General features: G+C 46.1%; 1 protein-coding gene across 1 annotated transcript in view; it reads left to right on the top strand.

Moving 5' to 3' along the window:
- jakmip2 (janus kinase and microtubule interacting protein 2) overlaps positions 1–19,200 on the top strand; it is a 29,378-nt gene extending 10,178 nt beyond the window's left edge. The window contains exons 2-22 of the mRNA XM_023803457.2: positions 1,557–1,811; positions 2,529–3,026; positions 4,299–4,511; positions 4,820–4,918; positions 5,431–5,577; positions 5,940–6,080; positions 6,402–6,458; positions 6,554–6,676; positions 6,785–6,913; positions 8,395–8,478; positions 8,589–8,651; positions 8,738–8,836; positions 10,343–10,441; positions 10,833–10,886; positions 12,236–12,301; positions 12,584–12,652; positions 13,673–13,750; positions 14,380–14,583; positions 15,895–15,960; positions 16,916–16,990; positions 17,403–19,200. Of these exons, the coding sequence (XP_023659225.1) occupies positions 1,683–1,811; positions 2,529–3,026; positions 4,299–4,511; positions 4,820–4,918; positions 5,431–5,577; positions 5,940–6,080; positions 6,402–6,458; positions 6,554–6,676; positions 6,785–6,913; positions 8,395–8,478; positions 8,589–8,651; positions 8,738–8,836; positions 10,343–10,441; positions 10,833–10,886; positions 12,236–12,301; positions 12,584–12,652; positions 13,673–13,750; positions 14,380–14,583; positions 15,895–15,960; positions 16,916–16,966 (2,469 nt within the window). The 5' untranslated portion in view covers positions 1,557–1,682 and the 3' untranslated portion in view covers positions 16,967–16,990; positions 17,403–19,200. The remainder of the gene's footprint in view (positions 1–1,556; positions 1,812–2,528; positions 3,027–4,298; positions 4,512–4,819; positions 4,919–5,430; positions 5,578–5,939; positions 6,081–6,401; positions 6,459–6,553; positions 6,677–6,784; positions 6,914–8,394; positions 8,479–8,588; positions 8,652–8,737; positions 8,837–10,342; positions 10,442–10,832; positions 10,887–12,235; positions 12,302–12,583; positions 12,653–13,672; positions 13,751–14,379; positions 14,584–15,894; positions 15,961–16,915; positions 16,991–17,402) is intronic.
- The last annotated feature ends 1,797 nt before the right edge of the window (positions 19,201–20,997 follow it).

Below are 20,997 nucleotides of genomic sequence, written 5' to 3'. Positions count from 1 at the left end.
AACCAATCATTGCTCGTTCTGCCCTCAGAACATTTTTGTGTAAGTGTAACTCCCATGAGCAAACCTGCCGCCCTGGTTGTGTAAGGTGAAATGCTGCCGCCGTCTCGAAATATATGCCTCTACTTTCACATCCATCTCCCACAGCTGCTCATCCGGTGTTCCGGTGAGTTCCGGGGAGCCTGGAAGCGCAGTTAAGAGGCAGAGTTACCGGTCCATCACAGGACCCACACACACACACAGAGAAAAAGACAGACACTTTATAGACACTAATCTACCTAAGCTGTGTGTCACTGGAGAAAAAGAGAGGACCTAGTGGAAACCCGTACGGCTATGGGGAAGTCTGCACTGAGAACCGGGCAGAGAGTAAAACCCAGGGGGTTTGAGGATACAGTGTTGCCCCACTGAGGCACAGAGTTGCCCCTACTGTGTTTACATTTGTGCTAATCTCTCTGGCACTAAATGAGGCATTTCCAGACAATGGGAAGAAATATTAAATATTATTCTTATCCAAATAAACCCTCTCCAGTATCCATCCATCCACTATACAAGCTTGTCCTATGCAGTTTCACAGGTTTCCAGAACCTATACTGGGCACAAGGCAGGGAATAACCCAGGACTGGGCATCAACCCATCGCAGGGCCCTCTCCCACACCATCAACACCGACATTCATACCTATGGACGATTTGCCAACCCAGTCGTCTTCATGAACTTCAAATATACAACTGAAAAAATTTGTGTTGTTCATCATTAGACCATAAATGCATAGTTGCCATCTGTTTCTCGATGACAGCATTTACAATTATTCCTTTAGCAGATTTCATTCAAAGCGATGTTCATTTTTGAGAAAGCAGGGTCAGCTAGTTTCTGGAACATTTGGTGTTTAGGGACTTACTCTGGGACTCAGAGGTGAAGTCATTCTGCTGACTGTGGGATTTGAACCAGCGACCTTCTGGCCTTCCGATCCTAACCAACTGAACCGCACACTGTTGCTGTTTGCACTGTCAGTGTATGGGAAACACTGCACTCAGCACTGCACCTGCAGTGTGCATAAGTGCAATTCTCTCTTCTACCAATTAATTCTCGTACTTTTAGAATAAAATCTTGTTTTCATATTTGCATTAAAATAGTTTTAATCCACAGGTTCCCATGTATTCCAGATACCAAGATAAACAGTAATCTAGATTATAGCTTGTAATACACGTTATGATGCAGATTCATACGCAAAGATATTAAATATGAGAATTGCTCTTTTTATTACTGTATACCAGCGTTTCCCAGTCCGGTCCTCGGGGATCCTCAGTCGGTCCATGTTTTTCGTGCCCCCGAGCTCCCTGCTAGACAGTCCACATATTTGCTCCCTCCCAGCCCCCAGTAGGAGCAAAACTGTGGTCTGTCTGTGGGTCCTTGAGGAAACACGGCTGTATACGGATGTTTCGGTTTACGGTCCTACTCCGACAGGATGGACCAGAAAGGGGAATTTCACCCTGGAGTATCGCTGAGGTAATTAAAGCTGATGCTCTTGAGAGACGTTCTTCACCGTTATTTCTCCTCGCAGGTCTTCTGACTCTTAGGACAATGAGGAAGAAGAGGGACTGGAAGCATTGGAGGACCTTAGTTCACTTCTCCGAGGCGATGGACATTTCTGAATTAAAGCATTTTAAGAGCTTCAGCATTTGATCCCATGGCGAAAAAAGGACGCTCTAAGGGCGAGAAGCCCGAAGCCCTAATATCCGCCTTACAGGCGGCCAACGAAGACCTCAGGTCGAAGCTGACGGATATCCAGATAGAGCTGCACCAGGAGAAATGCAAGGTGAGTTGCGGGTCTCCACTTGTGACCCCCGGGTCAAAGGTCTGAGGCATGCTGTCAGGACGCTGTACGAAGTGTGCGGACGTTGGGGGAACACTCATCCTGCTTCTATTTTATCAATTAATATAATTAAGTGCTCTCTTAATGAGCACCCCTGTCCTGCTGATGGACTTAATTGAGCCTGAACCATCGATTCATATGAGCTACATCACTTACAGTTTGACTAATTTATATAACTCAGTCTTTCTTGGGGCTCGAACTGCCAATCTTTAGGTTAAGAGTGTTAATCATATCCCCACCTTCTGGCCCCGCTGTGAGCTAACAGTCCTTCATTTTACATTTAAATTTTTATTTAGTAGACACTTTTATTCAAAGCAACATACATTATTTTGGAAAAGCAAGGTCAGAAAATCCCAGGGGTAATTGGGGGTGTGGAGCCCAACTGTGAAATCATTCTGTAGACCAGGGCTATTCGAAGGTCCAAGCCCTGCTGATTTTCCAGCCTTCCTTTACTTGTGAGCCGGGTGCGAAGCCTCCAGCCAACTAACTGGGGTAACTGAAAACAGAGCCTGGATTTGGAATAGCCCTGCTATAGACTCTGGGATTTGAACCAACAGCCTTTTGGTTTCAGGCAGAGCATCCAAACCAACTGAGCTGCCGACCATTCCAAAGACCATTAACATATAACCTTGGGCTTATGAACCTTGGCGCCCCCTGCAGGTGAACAAGCTGGAGCGGGAGAAGGTGCAGGAGGCGAAGCGCATCCGCGAGCAGGAGCAGCACCGGCACACGGCGGCGCTGACGGAGCAGCGCGCCCGCTGGCACGAGGAGAAGCAGAAGGAGCTGCAGGCGCTGCGCGAGTCGCTGGCGCGGCAGCACGAGCAGGAGCTGGCGCGCGTCACCAAGATCCGCGACGGCGAGACGCAGCGCCTCAAGGCGGCACTGGGGGCGCTGCGCGAGGGCAGCGGCGAGAAGGTGCGCACGGCGCTGGCGCTGGAGGCCCGCGAGGAGGCGCGCCGCTTCTTCGACCAGGAACGCGTCAAGCTGCTGCAGGAGATCACCGAGCTGAAGTCGTCTAAGAAGCAGACGGACGAGGCGCTCAGCACCATGATCCAGGCCGACAAGATCAAGGCCGGGGACCTGCGCTCAGAGCACCAGATGCACCAGGAGCAAATCTCTAAGATCAAGTGGGACTGCGAGAGGGACATCCGGAGGCTGGTGAGGAGGACAGACAGGGGGAGCCGTGCCGCAGGGCACTGTCCACACTGTTATGTCGCCAGTGGCATTAGCATGTTAGCGATCATTCTAGAGTAGTTACCAAGTTACCATGTTGGGGGGACGGTATTAGTCATTAATAATTTAGCCACTCCGTGATTGGTTCATTTTGGCCCTCCCCCTGCCCTCCCGTAGCCACGCCCCTGGTTTTGAGGAAAGAAAATATGTCAATTTTTTTTTAGCCATGTGCAGTGCAGTGCGACATTTCCTCATGGACTGATATTCTATAGATTACACTTCTCCGTTGCACCAAAATAAGCACAATTTATAAAAGGAAAGGGGGCGGAGCTTAATTATAGGTATGTCCCAGACAACACATGACATGTCAGTAGAGAATAACAGGTAAACAGTGAGACTGTCTGAGATACTGCAATGAGGGAGATTAGACAGATTTTCATGCTAGAAAGGACTGTTACGGACTTCCTACACTGAGCTCTTACTCTGTATAGACAGTCAATGTGCTTCGCTGTTAGCATTTCAAATTAAGAGCTTCCTGTAGTAAACAATATATACATAACTGGTCTTCGATCTAAGCTGGTAGATACTGATATTAAGTATAGTCTGTATCATACTGAGAGATATCAGTAAAGCATTTTCTGCATTATTCCCAGTAAGCGTTCATTCTGTATAGTACAAGGCAAAAGTCTGGACACAGCTACCGAAAATCATTTGTATTTCAACCAGATAAAGAGCTTAAGCACACTGATTGTATGTAAGCTCGGTATTTTCTTGTGAACAATGAAAGAGACAGAGTGCTGTGACAGATGACCTGTCCCCCCCCACAATCCCCCCACCTGAACCCTATAGAGCTGGTTTGGGATTAGTTGGATCAAAGAGTCAGAGCAAGGTAGCCGACTTGTGCCCAGAACTTGTGGAAACTCCTTCAGGCCTGTAGGAGAAGCATCCCAGGTGGCTGCATCTGGAAGCTGGGTGAATGAATGCTGAGAGTCTGCAGCGCTGCTGTCGAAGCAAAAGGGGGCTGTTTTGAAGAGTGTAAAATTCGAGAAAATTGAGATGTTGAGCACTTCCCTTGGTCATTGCGATATTTGATATGTATTTATTTCATCGCTTTGAGGTCTTTGACTATAATGTGAATAATTAAGCTAAAATAGAGACAAATGCTTTAAAAGCAGGTGTGTCCAGGCTTGTTCCGGCCAGGTTCTGTATCCCGGATTCTCGGTTGGATTTCGACTGCATGTGAACCTCTATGCTCAGGTGGACGAGATCAAGGCCAAGGATAGGACCATCTTCTCCTTGGAGAAGGAGCTGGAGTCGGCGACGGGCTTCCTGCAGAAGCTGCAGCTACAGAAGGACGCGCTGGATGAGCAGCTCTTCCTGGTGAAGGAGGCGGAGTGCAACCTGGGCAGCCCGAAGAGGGAGGTGCCGGGGCGCGCCGGAGCGGACGGCTCGGAGCACTGTGGCAGCCCGGTACGACGGGGGGGGGTGGGAGTAGATCGAGCTGATGGCTTTGAAGGTTCCAGGGTCCTTAGCCGCAATGCTAACAAGTACTGGGGCCACACTGTATCAAAATCAGAGATGGGTCCAGAATGTTAAACTCCAGACCAAGATTTTGTTTCAACCGACCAGTTGAGTATAAAGAGTCCCTGTCACAGAGCACTCAGCCGAGTGGTTGAAACAAAATCGTGGACTGGATTTTAACATTCTGGGCCTGAACTGCCTACCTCTGATCAAAATGCATGTTGGTTCCCCACTGACTCCTTGTGTTTGTGACCCAGGACATGCGCAGGAACCAGAGGCGCATGGCGGAGCTCAACTCCAACATCCGCAAGCTGGAGGACCGCAACACGCTTCTGGGGGAGGAGCGGAACGAGCTGGTACAGCCTCCGAGGGCTTAGCCAATAGCATAAAGAGCCATCAGTGGGCCAGAATATCATTAGCTGGGGTAATCCAATCAGAGTTGAATTAACATACCCTGTAGAATTTACCGTTTCCAGCCTCATTGGCGGTGCAGATTTTTGGCTCGTCGCTGTGCTCATCTTGGGCCCCCCCCCCTTTCACCTTGACGTTGCCCTGTCATAGATATGCCTCCTTATCTCATCTGACACCCGCATCTTTACAGCCAGCATGACATCACGGTCAATCATCGGCTCGATAGATCTGCATATCAGGGACTTTATTGTTCGCTTTGCTATTTTAAGCAAAAAAAAAACTAAAAACAATATAAACGGTAGAGATATAGCTGGCAGAAACCATTAAACATGCAAGCACCTGCAGGTCGGCATGTTTTGGCTGCTAGCCGCCGCTAGCTATTGATGTTAGCAAAGGCGTGCTTGCCGGGAACTGGTTTGCCTGCAACGGGTTTGGTCTTCCGTGCCTCACCCCTTAGCTCAAGCGTGTGCGGGAGTCTGAGAAGCAGTGCAAGCCCATGCTGGAGAAGAACAAGCTCCTCAACAAGAGGAACGAGGAGCTGACGCAGTCCATTCAGCGCCAGGAGGAGAAGATCAAGGCGCTTTTGAAGGAGAACACTGAGATGGTGAGATGTTTTAAGCAATTGGTAGGCCAACAATTACTAGCTGTAGATGGACAAACATCATATCACTGTATTATGAAGCAGAAGTCATACATACTGCTGGTTTGATTGTCCTGTTAGAAATACTGACTCAGCCCTGTAGGTTGTAAGTCACTACCCAAAGAAGTTGTTGATTGGGGCGGGTAAAAGTGTGTAATTCAAACACTGACCTACAGTTTACATTGGGTTTATTGAAATTAACCAAGATATGACTCTTCTTCCGCTTCAAAGGGCAAAATGTGTTCATTTGGGATCTTGTGAACGTGGGTTATAAGTAGACAGAGTATCAAAATCCCTGACTAGTGGTGGCTGTTGTCTGCTCGCAGAAGGAGAAGATAGGTTCCCATCCACCGCTGAAGAAGCTCCGGTCTCTGAATGATCTGGACCAGGCCCAGGACGACCAGGAGATAGAATTCCTGAAGCTGCAAGTTCTCGAGCAGCAGAACATGATCGACGACTTGACGAGAGTGAGTTTGCATCGACGGGGGCACATAGAGACGAGCGGATATTACAGTCAAGCTTCAAAAGAAAATAACGTCAAAGTCAATCCCGCAAGACTAGAATTTCTTCTCTAATTGGCTTTAATATCTGAGAAATTGTTATTTGAGTAGTGTTTGGATTTCTTAAATATCGTGCATATAGTTGATTAAGTGTTACTATTGAGCTGATGCATCCATTGGAATTTGGGTTTTTGACTGGCAACCAGAACCAAGTTTTGCACATTGACTTATTTATGGCAAACATTTGATTTATGCTGATTTTTCTTGTTCTGACACTTTCTTGCGCAGGATCGGGAAAAACTATTGCGTAAGAGGCGACACAAACGAAGCTCTCGACCCATCAAGGTAGGAATCTTCGGTTCAGTTTCCGCCATGTCATCTCATCCGTTCTGCAAATGTTTCAGCGACATTCTGATCACGTCACCCGATCTTCACTGCAGAGACATATCGTGGTGGACACCTTTTTCGGGTATGACGAGGAGTCCATGGACTCCGAATCCTCCTCAGTGGCCTCCTTCCGGATGGACCGAACTCCGGCAACTCCGGATGAAGATCTGGACGAGGTGAAGTCCGTCTGCATTAAAAATGGCCGACCCGCCACCGTATTAGGGGTGGGCGGGACTTCCTGGAATGCAAAAAACTGAATGACATCACTGTCCTTATTCCACCAGGGCCTAGCCAATGAGGAGTCGGAACTGCGCTTCCGTCAGTTGACGCGGGAGTACCAGGCCTTGCAGCGAGCATACGCTCTCCTGCAGGAGCAGAAGGGAGGTGTTCTGGATGCGGAGATGGAGGCTAAGGTAAAGTGACGGAGCTACAGGAACCAAGGCTAATCAATCCGATAATCTGCTGCTCTCAGTTTGCCAAAATTATAACATAACCATCTTAAGATATATTCTTTGACAACAAAATATAATCTGTCTGGAATAAGTTGCTCCTATTAAATTAAGATGTATCTTTTTATATTGATATATTACTGGCCAGTTATATAGCTTGATATACAGTACCAGCCAAAAGTTTAGACACACCTAACCATAGAAATGTTTATTTGTAATATTTTCTAAATTTTAGAATAATTATGAAGACATCAAAACTATAAAATAACATTTATGGAATTTTCCACTGACCAAAAAAGTATTAAGCAAAAAGTAATAATTTGTTGGGAGGGCAGCTCTGTGGGTTGGGACACAGAAGGTTGTCGGTTCAAATCCCAGTCTGCAGAGTGATCCCATCATTGGGCTCCTGAGCAGGGCCCTTAACCCCAATTGCTCCAGGGACTGACTGACCCTACTGTCTCCTCTACGCCAGTTCCATGAGGTGGCCTCCTGGGATGCTTCAGCTGTCCTGAAGGAGGTCCCACATATATGCTGAGCACTCACTGGCTGCTTTTCCTTCAAACTCCTCCCATTTCTACCATGTTTAGGTCAGGTGGCCAGGTCATGTGATGTGACACTATCGCTCTCCTTTGTAGGCGGCTTGTCGTGTCCAAACCTTTGACTGTGTTGGGGAAAGCGCCGAAGCTTTGACCCCTGCAATACCTATGTGGAGAAAGCGTACTGGCTTCTCACTCCACACTTTGCACTTCTAGGACTCAGGAATAATAATAATGAGACAGCACACTTCTAATTCTTTTACTTGCGCAAGGGTGCCCACTCACTTAGATGCAACAGACAGTATCTGCGCCTCAGTTCAGTGTCACACAGGGCAGTCCCTTGGCTTCTTTATTTATACAGGAGGGGAGTGGTTACAATGGGGAGTATCCTAAAGCTATACTGCTGTTTGTGCTTCTTGCGAAGGGGTTAAAACACAGGACCTTGCATTCCTCAGAGTGGGCCCCCTCGATGTATCGACAGAGTCTATTTCCACTCCCAGGGTGATTGTTCCTTTTTCACAATCTTACAGAGTTACAGAAGATGTCCTGTTCTAACAGGTCTCTACGTCAAAGTTGATAAACTATTTGCCTACATTCACACAATTAATATGATAAGAAATTTACATTTTCATTCTAACAGACTGGTATTGTATCTTTGCCCAGCGATATGGGTTGGATCTATTTTATGACTAGAATCACCAAAGGTTCTCAATTTTTTTTCTACGTAATACATCTTTAACCATTCCATTTCAACGGAGAGTGATTGAGGGGGGTAATATTTCACAATAAAAGTCTCCTAAGGAGTGTATGTTAGATTCCATTATTTTAGGACTTTGTGTGCCAAATGACATCCCCTTTAAGAACCTCCACGCTCGTCATATTCTTACATTACATTCTCCACCCTCGCAGGTTCACGAGCAGCTCCAAGCAGATGTCCTCAGGTACCAAGCCAAGATTGAAGACCTTGAAAAGGAACTCACGCAAAGGGGACAGGTGAGGCACACCGATGGTGAATGCAGCCCAACCGGGATGGGAATGTGTGAAGAATATGTTCTCCAGAAAGATCTTCTCGGTGAGATCACCGTGTTTTGTTCTCGCCTCAGGACTCAAAATGGGTGGAGGAAAAACAACTGTTCCTCAGACAAAATCAGGAGCTTCGTGAAAAGGTGTGTGGTCACGGAAAGGCGGTTAATATGTAAAGTGGCTGCTCCCATTGAATGCTCGCATAAGTTTACTCTACCTCGATTCGCAGGGGCAGAAACTGAAGTCGGATATCAGTCGGATTGAGCAGGAGCTCCAGGACTCCAAGGACCAGAACGAGCTCATGGAATTCCGAATCCATGAGCTGGAGGTGACCTCTGCAACCTGTGCTGTTTACTGTACTCTCAGTGGCTAGAGTATTGCGGCCAGAGTGTCGTTGACTGTACTCTCAGTGGCTAGAGAATTGCTGCCAGAGTATCATTTACTGTACTCTCAGTGGCTAGAGTATTGCGGCCAGAGTATTGTTTACTGTACTCTCAGTGGCTAGAGTATTGCAGCCAGAGTATTGTTTACTGTACTCTCAGTGGCTAGAGTATTGCGGTCAGAGTATCGTTGACTGTACTCTCAGTGGCTACAGTGAAGAGACCAGAGTATTGTTTACTGTACTCCCAGTGGTCACCTATTTAGTTACACAAAACTAGATGGGAAATGACCCACATTTACCTCTAGAACCACTTCTGGACTTCCTGTTTGGTTTAAGGAATCAGGCCATTCTCTGCTCACCTCTCAGTAAAAAGAGGTTTTGGCCCGCAGAACCACCGCTGACAGTTTTGTTCTGTTGATCACACAGTTCTCTGCAAACTACAGACTGTGTGAAAATCCCAGGATTGTTTGTTGGTTGTTTGTTGAGATACTGGGACTGAAACATCTGGCACCAACACTCACACCACTTTTATAAATCACACACCTTAGCAGTTCTGAGGTTTAACCAAATAAAATAGGTGCTTAACGAAACAAGGGAACCCCAATACTCAAGGGTCCTTTATTGTCAGCAAAGCCACAAACAAGTTCGCGGTGCATTGGAATACCATTGGACTTGGGCTGCCTACGATGCTCTACATAAATACAAATAAAATGAATGTAAACGTATAACTCTGCCTGCATGCTGTAGGTATTCAGCTGCAGCTGGCTGATTCATGTTAGTGGTTTACCTGAGTGGATGCACACGTATTTGTACAGATCTCTGAATTCATTTGACAGGTTAGCCGAATATCAATATGGCGTCGCTTGGAATGTTGCAGACTTTATCCTCATGTACAGTGTGTTTACGGCTGGAAATTTGAGATCGACATTGAGATCGTCATATGCAGACCTCATCCTGTTGTCTCCCGTCACCAGGGTCATTTGCGTGTGGGTTCAGTCAGTGAGATTAGCCTTGGATTTGGTTGTCTAGCTGTGCCATTTGGCTCAAACGAGGAGCACGATCCCACCAGACGTTGACTGACGCAGCCACCCGCATTTCGCATCCTCATAGCCCAGGAGGACCGTTCTGCTGGAAGTGCATGTCTGTGTTTTGTTCCTTTGCTTATTATTTTGAAACCTTCAACAACAAAAAAAATGCTTTTTACGATAAAAAAAAAGTCACTTGTGTTCCCTGGGGTTATTCGAGTTGTAATTGCCGGCGGGTTACAGAAGAGCTTTCAGTAAGGTGTCAGAATTTCTTCTGCTGTTCAGAAGCTTTAGCAGACACTTGCCGGGGTTCAGATCCAGACTCGGGTCTAATAGCGGCTGAATGCACGCGGCGCATAGCGATAGCGTGACTGTGAACTCGCTTCGCTTCAGTTTAACACGCCATTGTATTTCCTACATCTTGCAGGAGCGTGAGCGAAGGTCTCCCCCATTTAATCTCCAGATTCACCCCTTCACCGAGGGGGTCAGTGCCCTACAGATATACTGCATGAAGGAGGGAGTCAAGGTAAGCCCTACATGAGTCCAATACCGCTCAGTACAGCCCCCACCCCCCCCAGCTGAAGAACATTACTCATAAGAGAAGGGACTTTGGGTTGAGCACTAAGGGGGGTGAGGTCTCCACCCATTTAGGGGGGTCCAGGGAATTTTATTGGCTGGTTTTGATTACTGGGGGGGGGGGTTTACAAAAACAGAGGCAAAGTGTCAACTACTGTAGATGTGATCGACTTCTCTAGGAATGAAATCAAAGCTGTGTTTCTCTAATGCTCCGATCGATATCACGGGAAGCAGCCCAAGCACAAATGGAGTCATTTGTTTTTCTTCAGTGAGGAGTTCAGGCCTTAGCCCTACAGATTCTGCCACTCAGTTTACTCTGTCTCCTCTTTTTTCTCCGCCAGGACGTCTGTATTCCTGATCTCATCAAACTCCTTGACATTCTGGGCGATAACGGGGTAGGTTCAGCACTGCCCAGACGTAAGAATGTCTCTTCCACTTGTCGTGTCCAGATCCTGGTGCAGATACGCCCACCCTGCTGAATCCACACAAAAATACCTTTTCGACAAGGTTATCTTCACGATTCGACATCCTGGGTTCTTCCAAATCTGACCCCTCCTATGCGTGACACCCCTACTGCCACGTCACAAACGCTTATCTGAATGTGGTTAATGCTAGTTTGTAATTTGTCACGGTCGTTTATCCTACTGGTTCCCAGGAGGTCTTCTGGTAGTTATGCGGTACCAACATGACACGTTCCGCACCCTTATCTCTGGTGCAGATAAGGTTGATGTTGGCACGTCGCCCAGCTGCAGAACGCGGCGTCGCCAACGTGTTGGAATGACAGACTCCGGCTTCTGTAATAAAGATCAATATTATCACAGGGCTATAATCAGTCTTGTGCTGCTGTAAAAGAAGGTTTAAGTGCACCGATGGAATGGGACACAGGGAAAAATAGGACAAATGGCCGTGACAATACTATACGATGTCATACTATACTACCCCACGCCACACTATACTATACTACACCATGCCACAATATAGTATACTATACTGAACTATACTATACTATTCCTAGACTTACAATACTAATTGAGGGGTAGTGTGTGGCTCAGTGGAGTATGCTTCTATGCCTGTGTAAGGAAGGTTGCTGGATCAAGTCCAGCCTCCGCAGATCAGTCACATCCCTGATGAAAAAAAAACAGTTTGACACCAGCTTATCCAAGATGGTCATGTCCCAGCTCTTGCTACTCTTTGATGGTTTAGCTGGGTGGGTCACCAGCTGGTGTGGCCAGTCTTTCAAGCTGGGCATGCTGGTATGACCAGCTAATCCAGTTAGAATGACCATCATAAGCTGGTATGACCAGCTAAACCATCAACCTGAAACATACCTTAAACCGGTCAACTATTATAAGTTGGTCAACCAGTTTAACCTGGTCAAGTTGGTTTTTATTCAGCAGGGATGTCCACGGGCCCTTGAGCAAGACCCCTAACCCCCAGCTCCCTAGGGTGCCTCTTAACTGTGACCCTCCCCAAGCTTGCCTTCACCTACATGTCTATCTCATGGAGAGCAAGCAAACAGATGCCATTTTGAGATGCCATTGCATCACAAGTTGTTAAAACCTTGGATCACACGATATTCAAAGTATTTTTCCAGTTTTTAAAAATTTTTTTTGCTTGAGCTCTCATTTTTGTATGCTAGCAGCTGGCAGAGATAATATAAAACGGGATATTGTTCATGTAATCCAGGTGATCTGAGATACAGGCTCTTCAACATAACCACATTTACCGTGTTTCTTATCTGCAGAACCTGCGCAATGAAGAGCAAGTAGCCATTATTCAAGCAAGCACTGTCCTCTCGCTAGCAGAAAAGGTATGTAAATAGAATAATAAGTTATGATCCGTGTTATTTATGTAACGCATATACAGACATGTATCTATATATACGCCAAAAATGTCCATCCATCTTGTCGGAATATATCTATACGACAGGTGTTTTTCTTAATGCAAGTGAAAGGAATACATTTCCTTTCTCCCTCCTCAGCTCTTAAAATCTGGCATTTTTCCCATAATACCCCCTGAGAATGTACTTCTACGGGAAGCTCATTCATGTTCGCCCGTCACGCCGTCTTCCATTGTGTCTGTCGCCCTCTAGTGGATCCAGCAGATCGAGGGCACGGAGGCCGCCTTACACCAGAAGATGATGGACCTGGAGCTTGAGATGGTTCGTGAGCAGCCGTAACTAATTCAATCTAAATCGTGCTGATAAATAATTAAGAAGTAGCGGTTAATAATTAATTACAGCACCAGTGCCCTAGATTTAGAAATTAAGCCAGCGCATGATAATGAGTGGATTTATGAAATAAGAAGTATCTTATGAGGTTATGGTGTTTAACAGTGACTGGGACACAGAACAGAAATGGTTAATTGTAGGAAATTGTAAACAATGGAAGTGTTTTTATATTCTAAATATAAATGGCAGGCAGGGTGTATTAACAATGTCTCTCGTCGTACTTGTGTTTGACTCTTAAGCCTATTCTGACTTTTTTTCTGTTACATCACCTGGATGCATCTGAGCTCTAGATTCATAAGTGCACCTTCCAAATAATAATAATAATAATAATAATAGTAATGATAATAAATTACACACCTTGTCCTAAGTTACAGGTCCTGCACTCCTTTATGCTTCATCAGCAGTTACCTCCCTCTCTGTTAGTCTTTCACAATTTGTTTAAATAAATCCAGGAGGTAGACGAATTACACATTTGACAGAAGACGAGAGACTCACTACAGCCCAGATGCATGAAAGACACAGAAAAATCTGGACTATTTTACATCTCGGGGGGTATTAAAATGGGCTTTTCTCCTCCAGTATGTAAGAAATTATTTTTTTAATTAGATGACTCTTTATTCGCCGGGTACAGGCACACCGGAGGGCTTCTTCTCACATATCCCATCTGACTCTCCTTTGAGACACACACACATATCCAGGTGCGAGTGATGGTTGGGGGTTTGAGTCATTTACTAAGCACCCCTGGGGCATTTTAGGGGGTTCGGGGCCTTGCTCAGGAGCCGAATGGACATGTGCCTGTTCTGCTGAGGATGGGATTCAAACTAGCAACCCTCAGTCACCACTTTGGTGACTGGGTCGCAAGCTCCTTGAACCTCTTAGCTTGGATGCAGTTGAAGCTCAGAGCGAAGGATTTTCCGGTGAGGAACCTCATGGTCGCGGTTGCCTTTGCAGGAGATGTTCTGCAAGCAGAAGGGGTACCTGGAGGAGGAACTGGATTACAGAAAGCAGGCCCTCGATCAGGCCTACATGGTGAGTGAAGACCCACTGCCGTGGCTTTTGTTTGTGATTACATACACAACAATGTCCTGAGGGCAAGATGAAAAATGATTGGTTCATAGAGACAACCAATCAGACTGTAGAGGGGGTGGGTCCAAGCAAGTAAAGGAGACTGAACCAAGACATCCGATTCGTTGGTCCCGCCTCCTGTTGCTGAGACTCACCTCCTCTACAATCTGATTGGTTCTCTCTCTCTCAACCAATAATTTTTCATTCTGCCCTCAGAACATTTTTGTGTAAGTAAAAATCCCATAAGCCTTTTTGTTCTTGGTGATTCTGGAATAAAGCAATGTGACTGTTACAGATTATTAAACACCTCTGTATAGGAAATAGGATTTCAGCTTGGGATTCAGTTGAAAAGGACCAATACCCTGCAAAAAAATGCACAACTACTTCCCCCATTTCCAGTCAACAGTGCTATATTGTATATCATCATTCCTTGCATGCATCCATTCATCCCTTTTATATGGGATCGATGTGAACCTGGAGTCTATCCAGGCAGCGAGCCAGGACTTTTAATTTGAAGCCCTGCCGTGTCTCTGCGTTCGGCACATGGGAAAGCCGCTGCAAGGCCCCCATCTCTCGCTCCTCCCGCCCCGCAGCAAATCCAGGAGCTGGAGGCGACGCTGTACAACGCGCTGCAGCAGGGCCCCTCCATCCGGCACGGCGAGTCGCTGAGCGACAAGCAGCGCGATGAGCTGCGCTCCGCCGTGGAGCGCCTGCGCAGGCAGATGCTGAGGAAGAGCCGCGAGTATGACTGCCAGGTGCTGCAGGAGAGGATGGAGCTGCTGCACCAGGCCCACCAGGTAGGAGTGGGCGCAGCACTGCGCAGAGCTGCGCAGCTGAGGGCGGGGATGCATGCAACGGGCGTAAACATCTGTTACCTGGGTGTTCTTTGTATTCACCTGTACACACCGACACGTGCAAATCAGGAAGATTTGTGTCTCCCACACAACACACTCCACACGACACCCCTTCCAAGTGTCTCCCAGATTATGTGCCTGTTAACCCCTGCAAATAAGCAGTATTCACGGTTTTCAGTGGATAAGAGTGTATAAGCCAGTAGACCTGCTAATTAGCACTTAAATATCCAAGCCCCTATTCCCGCATTTCCTGACATTGCAGACGTGTACCGCAGGCGTGTACCACAGACGTGTACCGCAGGCGTGTACCACAGGCGTGTACCACAGACGTGTACCGCAGGCGTATACCGCAGGCGTGTACCACAGACGTGTACCACAGGCGTATACCGCAGGCGTATACCGCAGGCGTGTACTGCTGATGATCATCTCTATGTCTCATCTAAAGAGGGATTTGTGGTCCAGCTCAGAAAGTCATGTAGCGATCCGCACTTTCAGTTTCTTCACCAGAATATCTGCACATCACGGAATTAGCCGTTCAACTTCACGCACACATTCACCGATTGTCAGAGCCATTAATATAGGCGATGTTCAGTGTCTTGCGTTAAACGTTACTTCATTTTGTGGCTAACTTATTTAGAAATAAATAAACTTCACCTGGCAGTAATTACGATAAGGCAAGATTGAAAAGACAATGTGGTCACAATCCTTGCTTTACCGTGTAAATATACAACAAAATATTATGAAAAATTGTTTGATGTATGACATATTTTTGAATCAAGGATTGGACATGATTAGGCATGGATTTGGGATTACTACATTTTTTGCATAATGATACACATTTAGAATATTGATTTCAATGATCACAGCTTATTGTCCCTGAAAGAGTTTTCATGTATTTTTGAAATATGTTTGGAGCTTGAATGCTGCAAACTGGGAGTGGATTTCAGTTCTGCTGTAAGAAGTTTTTGCAGTTTGTACAGTTTACCATAGGGGGGCGATGTTGTTCTGCTATCAAAGCTTTTACTTCTAAAGCTCATCTGACCATAAAATTAACATGGACAGAATGTTTAATTCATCACTCTGTTTTCTATAAAAATGTCCTTGATGCAATATCATGTTGCATTTTCATGCGTCTAATACGAAATATGTTCTGGACAGAATTTAGCAATACCAGTACAATCGGCCGGCTTCGGGACTGACATCAAATAGCTTTAATATGCAGCGGGGAAATTTATGTGCCTGTTTTCCATTCAGCGAATTCGAGACCTGGAGGACAAAACGGATATTCAGAAGCGACAGATCAAAGACCTGGAAGAAAAGGTAAGATAGCCCGAGTTAGCGCCCCCTATCCCTGATCGCACGTACACTGCCCAGTTTTTGCACACACGGAGATTTTCTACATCTGCATTTTACTCACTTAACATTTACTAAAAATAAACTCAATATTCTTTGCCAACAAATACATTTGCAGTATGTTCACCATTTGAGTACCTTTATTAGCAAGAAAATGTCATATCTTTGATTCATCAAAGTAACCCCCTATAGCAGTTATAACAGCAGAGAAAATTCGAGGCATTCTTCCTACAAGGGACATTAAATACTGCTCTGTTTCGTGGGACGAAACAGGAAACTAGTGTATTTAAAGTTAAAGGACGGCCTGGAATCTGCCATCACCACACAGCCAGTTAATAGGGTGTCAGACATGCACTGTTACATACTCTTTCCATGTTATAAAGGAAACTTATTTTATTTGACTTATATTTTCATTTATAGTTGTTCGCTCAACATTCCAAAGCTTAACAAGAGTAAAAAATCTGCAGTTTATGAAATAAATGGAAAAGTGGTTAAAACCCTTGACTGGTGGAGTAAAATGCGAGGAGGAGACCTATGGGAAATAGACCCCCCCCCATGGCTCCCTCAGGGACCCCCCCCTCGGGCACCGGGATGCAGTCCCACAGCTGAGAGATCCGTGGTCACCCCCGACTGCCCCCGGTCTCGCCGACTACCACTTAGGATGGGGCTGCTTTTGCTATTATCCCAACTGTCAGGAACTTAGGATTCCAGTTGTTGAACAGAAAAACAGACACCCCCCCCCCCTCAAATCTCCCCTCTCGCTTCCTGAACACTTTCTCTTGTTTCGAGTTTGACACTGTGCTAAATGTTAGCCGATTATTTAGCCTCACATGCTAACAAATAAAGTAGAACTGTCTTCATTAATCTCTCTTTTAAATGGGCCCCCGCCTCTAACGTGCGTTTGTCTCTCCTGGCTCCGCAGTTTCTCTTTCTGTTCCTCTTCTTCTCTCTCGCCTTCATCCTTTGGCCTTGATGTCCCCTGACATCCCCTGCGGAGGTGAGTGATTCCCTGCCGGTTGCCGGGGGAAACCGGTGTCTTGTGGTCGGTCCCACGTTTTCCCTAAAACGTGCGACCACCAAAAAAAAAATATATAGAAAGGGTGCAGATTTGCTATGAACGGTACGAACGTGTCCCTACCAATACCGAAACCAGTCCTGTGCCTTTGTGAAAAACATGTTTCGGTGCATAACAGGCTTGTAAGCATTTAACACATGTAGTACTTCTCCATAATAGTACTTCAGGGTTTGCTTATGAATTGGACGAAGCATGTTTGCCATGCATTCGCGTTTCTTCGGCCAGAAAGCCTTGTGTGTTTGCTTATCTGTGGTTTGTCACCCTTCCAGCATGGAGGAGTCTGTATCGCACACGTGTCCCGGCCTAAATCCGCTCCGTTCCTCCCTCTCCGCAGACACCGTGGCGGTGTGTGCAGACGGCGTGAACGTCAGCAGCGACGACCGTCTCCGGCGATGAACCAAACTCACGGAACAGCCAGATTCATAACGCGTGACCTGAAATGGACCCCTCCCTGTTTACTGAGTGGCCAAAAAAATGGACCTATGGCCTGAAAAAGGGGCGGCACTGGATCGTAAATGCATCAGCGACTGTTTGGTACTGCGTTCCCCCCCCCCCCTCCTCCGGAACCTTCCGGCTAACCCATGAGCGAATTCCATCTCAGATATCAAAGCAAACCAAAGCCACGGAGACCTTATCTCTGCCGTGCAGGGGGAATGCGACGCCACCTCCACCCGTCGGAGGGCTTGAGAACACAGGAATAGAGCGCCCCCTAGTGGAGATGCTGCACCCCCATCCACAGGTCCACCTTCAGAGCCGTTTGCGTCGGGCAAGCCCATTTTCCTCTCCTCTTTCCTCTCACATACACACACACGCCACCTGCCACACAGCCCTGACGCGCAGTCGCCCACAGTAAAAGGACCTTGGGACCCGGCAAGTAAGGTGATGGATGGTACCACCGTGGGTCACGTGACTGCATGGACAGCGTGGCCACGCCCCCCCCATAAACAGATCAGCTGATGTGTGATGGCGAGAAAGGGAAGAGGAGCGCGAGACCAGAGACCGAGATAATATGCGTCTCCGTTTCCCGACAGACTCCAGTTTGATCGAGTAACCTTTTCCGCCAAAAGCTAGAGAACAGACCTAGCTCCCCTTTGTGTATTTTTTAGAACGAATTGGACCTAAAGGATCAATTTAATGCCACTCTTGTTTTTTACAAACACATGCTGTATATAAATCGCCATACCGTAAGCCATAAGAAGCAACTGAAAAACTGCTGTAAGATATACATTTATTCTGTGTCTGGTTATGATGTATAGCGTCTTTTCCTGCCTTGCTGTGAATACCCCACCCCCTCCCTTACGCAGCTTGAACGGTAGACCCACACAGCAGTTTACGGGCATCAGGAAACGTGAATCGCTGCGTGTTGTGATGATGGCTGCCCGCTGTCCGGAATGTATACAAGACCCAAGTGGGAAGTTTCCTTTCTCCTCCTTTAGCAATTAAATAATTCTTTACCAGCAGCTCATCCAATCACCCGCGTCTCCCCTATCCGCTTGTAAATACGCCTGGTCTTCTACCGCCGTCATGTGAGTGAAGGAGAATGATATGCCACTGTATTTATGAACTGTATTTACTCTGTTTTATATACTTTTTTGGTTGCCAGTCCCTGCGATCATTTGTGACACTCTATTAAATAAGGTTTTTTTTTGGCCCTGAAATAAGAGAAAGTTGTAATGGATATCTGATCTAAATCTAGCCTTTCGAAGGGGTAGCCTGTTCGCTTTTGCAATATTAACGAGCCACATAAGCCGTACTCCTCATTTGCATCTCATTTTCCCCCCCAAGCTTAACCAATAAAAATCATACAGTCTCATTGGTCAACGTTTTTTAAAGGGGGTGAATGACATCAATGTTGGATTTTCACTGAATTAACTCTGGATATGCTAGAAATTGCCTTAAAAACGACACGTTCCGCTCATCTGATTGGCCCATTCATCGAGTTTAACTTTCGCATGATTTGTCCTCTGAATGTGCAATTGTACATCTGTGATGTCATTAGTTCACAATTGGACCTTTTTTTACAAGCCCTTAAATTTTGTCTTCCGAAAAAATTATTACTTCTAACTCATCTTCTTTGTAGTATATACAGTAAAAAATAACTACTAATAAAAAAGATTCCTGATCATAACTTATTTTGTTTGTTTGTACTCTGGTTCACTCACTGATTAATTAGGTCTCATTATGAGTCTTGAACTGTCAGTGTGAATATTGTTTTTCCATAAGTGTCTTGTGCCAGGATAAACCATGAAAAGACTAGTGATTCTTGGTCACTTTCCATGATCGTCGTACGAGCGTTGGGCCAAAGTGAACAGTGCAACCGCCTTCATCTCGACATTGCTTAAATTTGTGTCTTTCATCAGAGTACGGAATGAATGATTTTGCAGAATATTTTGTCTGGCACTTTCTAACTAAATTCAGCCTTGATGAAAACCTGTTTCAATAAACACCGTGAAAGCAATACAATCTTCTAATATATGCAATTAATCTGCGTCCAAGTAGTTAGTGGAACCTTGAGCTGATTTGTCGTCGTAGACTTTTCAATTCCTAATATTTCACACCTCTGTACTTTCTCAGTTCCAGTGGGCCAACTTTTAATTTAGGTAACACTTGACATTTCTGTTGATTTCCTGTACATGTATGTAATATACAGTATACTGTCAACCCATTCGATTATGTTCGTTAATGGCATTTTGTTTACATTTTTCAAATGGTAAATACTGGTAGACTGAAGTTTCAGATTTTGTGTTTGTTAAGAGAGGCTGCAGTTGTTAATGAAAATTTTAACGAGTTCCTTTTCTAGATTACACATATTCTGCATCCTGTTATATTTCACTGAAACTTTCTCTGCAAAATTTCTAGGTTAGAAGTCTGGTCCCATTGTATACATCAGATGCGACATCTGGGATGTATGCCGACTTTGGTGACACCCCGAGAGTGTGTTTGCGATCCCCCCCCCCCCTCATAATAGGCTCTAAGACCACCAAGACCTCCCAAGCCATGGGGCACAGATTTCCGCTTCAAAAGGCAAGGACAGCCTAGCTGGATAGCTTCTCATTTGGATGATGGAAGACTTCAGCCAGCTGGACTGGGACATATGTTTTCGTCTTTCCGTGCCATGTGTTTGGCTTTTTTATTCAGTTTGTCTGATTACGACATCTTTCCATCGTCCGCCGTGATGACGTGCACTGATGACGTCATTTCGCTACTACAATTGTGCAAACACTATAATCATCATTTTACTATGAGTGGTATATCGGTTAATACAGAACAAATTCATATACACTTTTGATTAGGTTGCATATCTCACTAGTGATAATATGGTATAAACCACTGTAGATATTTAACAGCCTATACACAGCACTCCCAGTGTGCCTCCCAGTATGGGTGAAACAGGAAGGATGACATCATGGCCAGAGCACTCGGGACGAGGTTAATTAGGTCATTGATTTCCAATGCGGTTCCTTTTCTTCGTCCAGCTGATGTCAGGCAGAGCAGACTTTTGTGTTTTCGCTGCCGAATGCCAGTCTGAACCCTCCCCCAGGCCCTCGAGATCAGCGGGACAGAAGGAGCTCCCATTTAAACGCGTTTCTTGTGGTTTAGTGTTGCCTCGGTTCCGACAAGAGACATTTCAGAGACGGCCGTTTTGCTGGCTGTGTTCCGCTTTGTCAACGATGGAAAGATGTGAGGTTGACGTTCCCAGCGAGAGAAGAAAAAGGCGGAATTCCTCCACAGCCTTGTATCACGGTGCCGTCGAGCGTCGATGACACCGCTCCTTTTAATGCGACAGCCGCGAGCAAAACGGCACATTTGAAACTCCACAACACGCCACTTTAGAGGACGAATGCTACGTGGCAAGTGACAGCCTGTGATGTCACTGAGCGCGGTGACACGGCGAGATGGAGCCAAAAGCAGACGCCTTGTTGACTCTG

This window comes from Paramormyrops kingsleyae, chromosome 24, assembly GCF_048594095.1.
Source record: "Paramormyrops kingsleyae isolate MSU_618 chromosome 24, PKINGS_0.4, whole genome shotgun sequence".
Taxonomy (NCBI): Eukaryota; Metazoa; Chordata; class Actinopteri; order Osteoglossiformes; family Mormyridae; genus Paramormyrops; species Paramormyrops kingsleyae.
The sequence above is the reverse complement of the archived record's forward strand: the minus strand, read 5'-3'. Positions and strand labels throughout refer to the sequence as shown.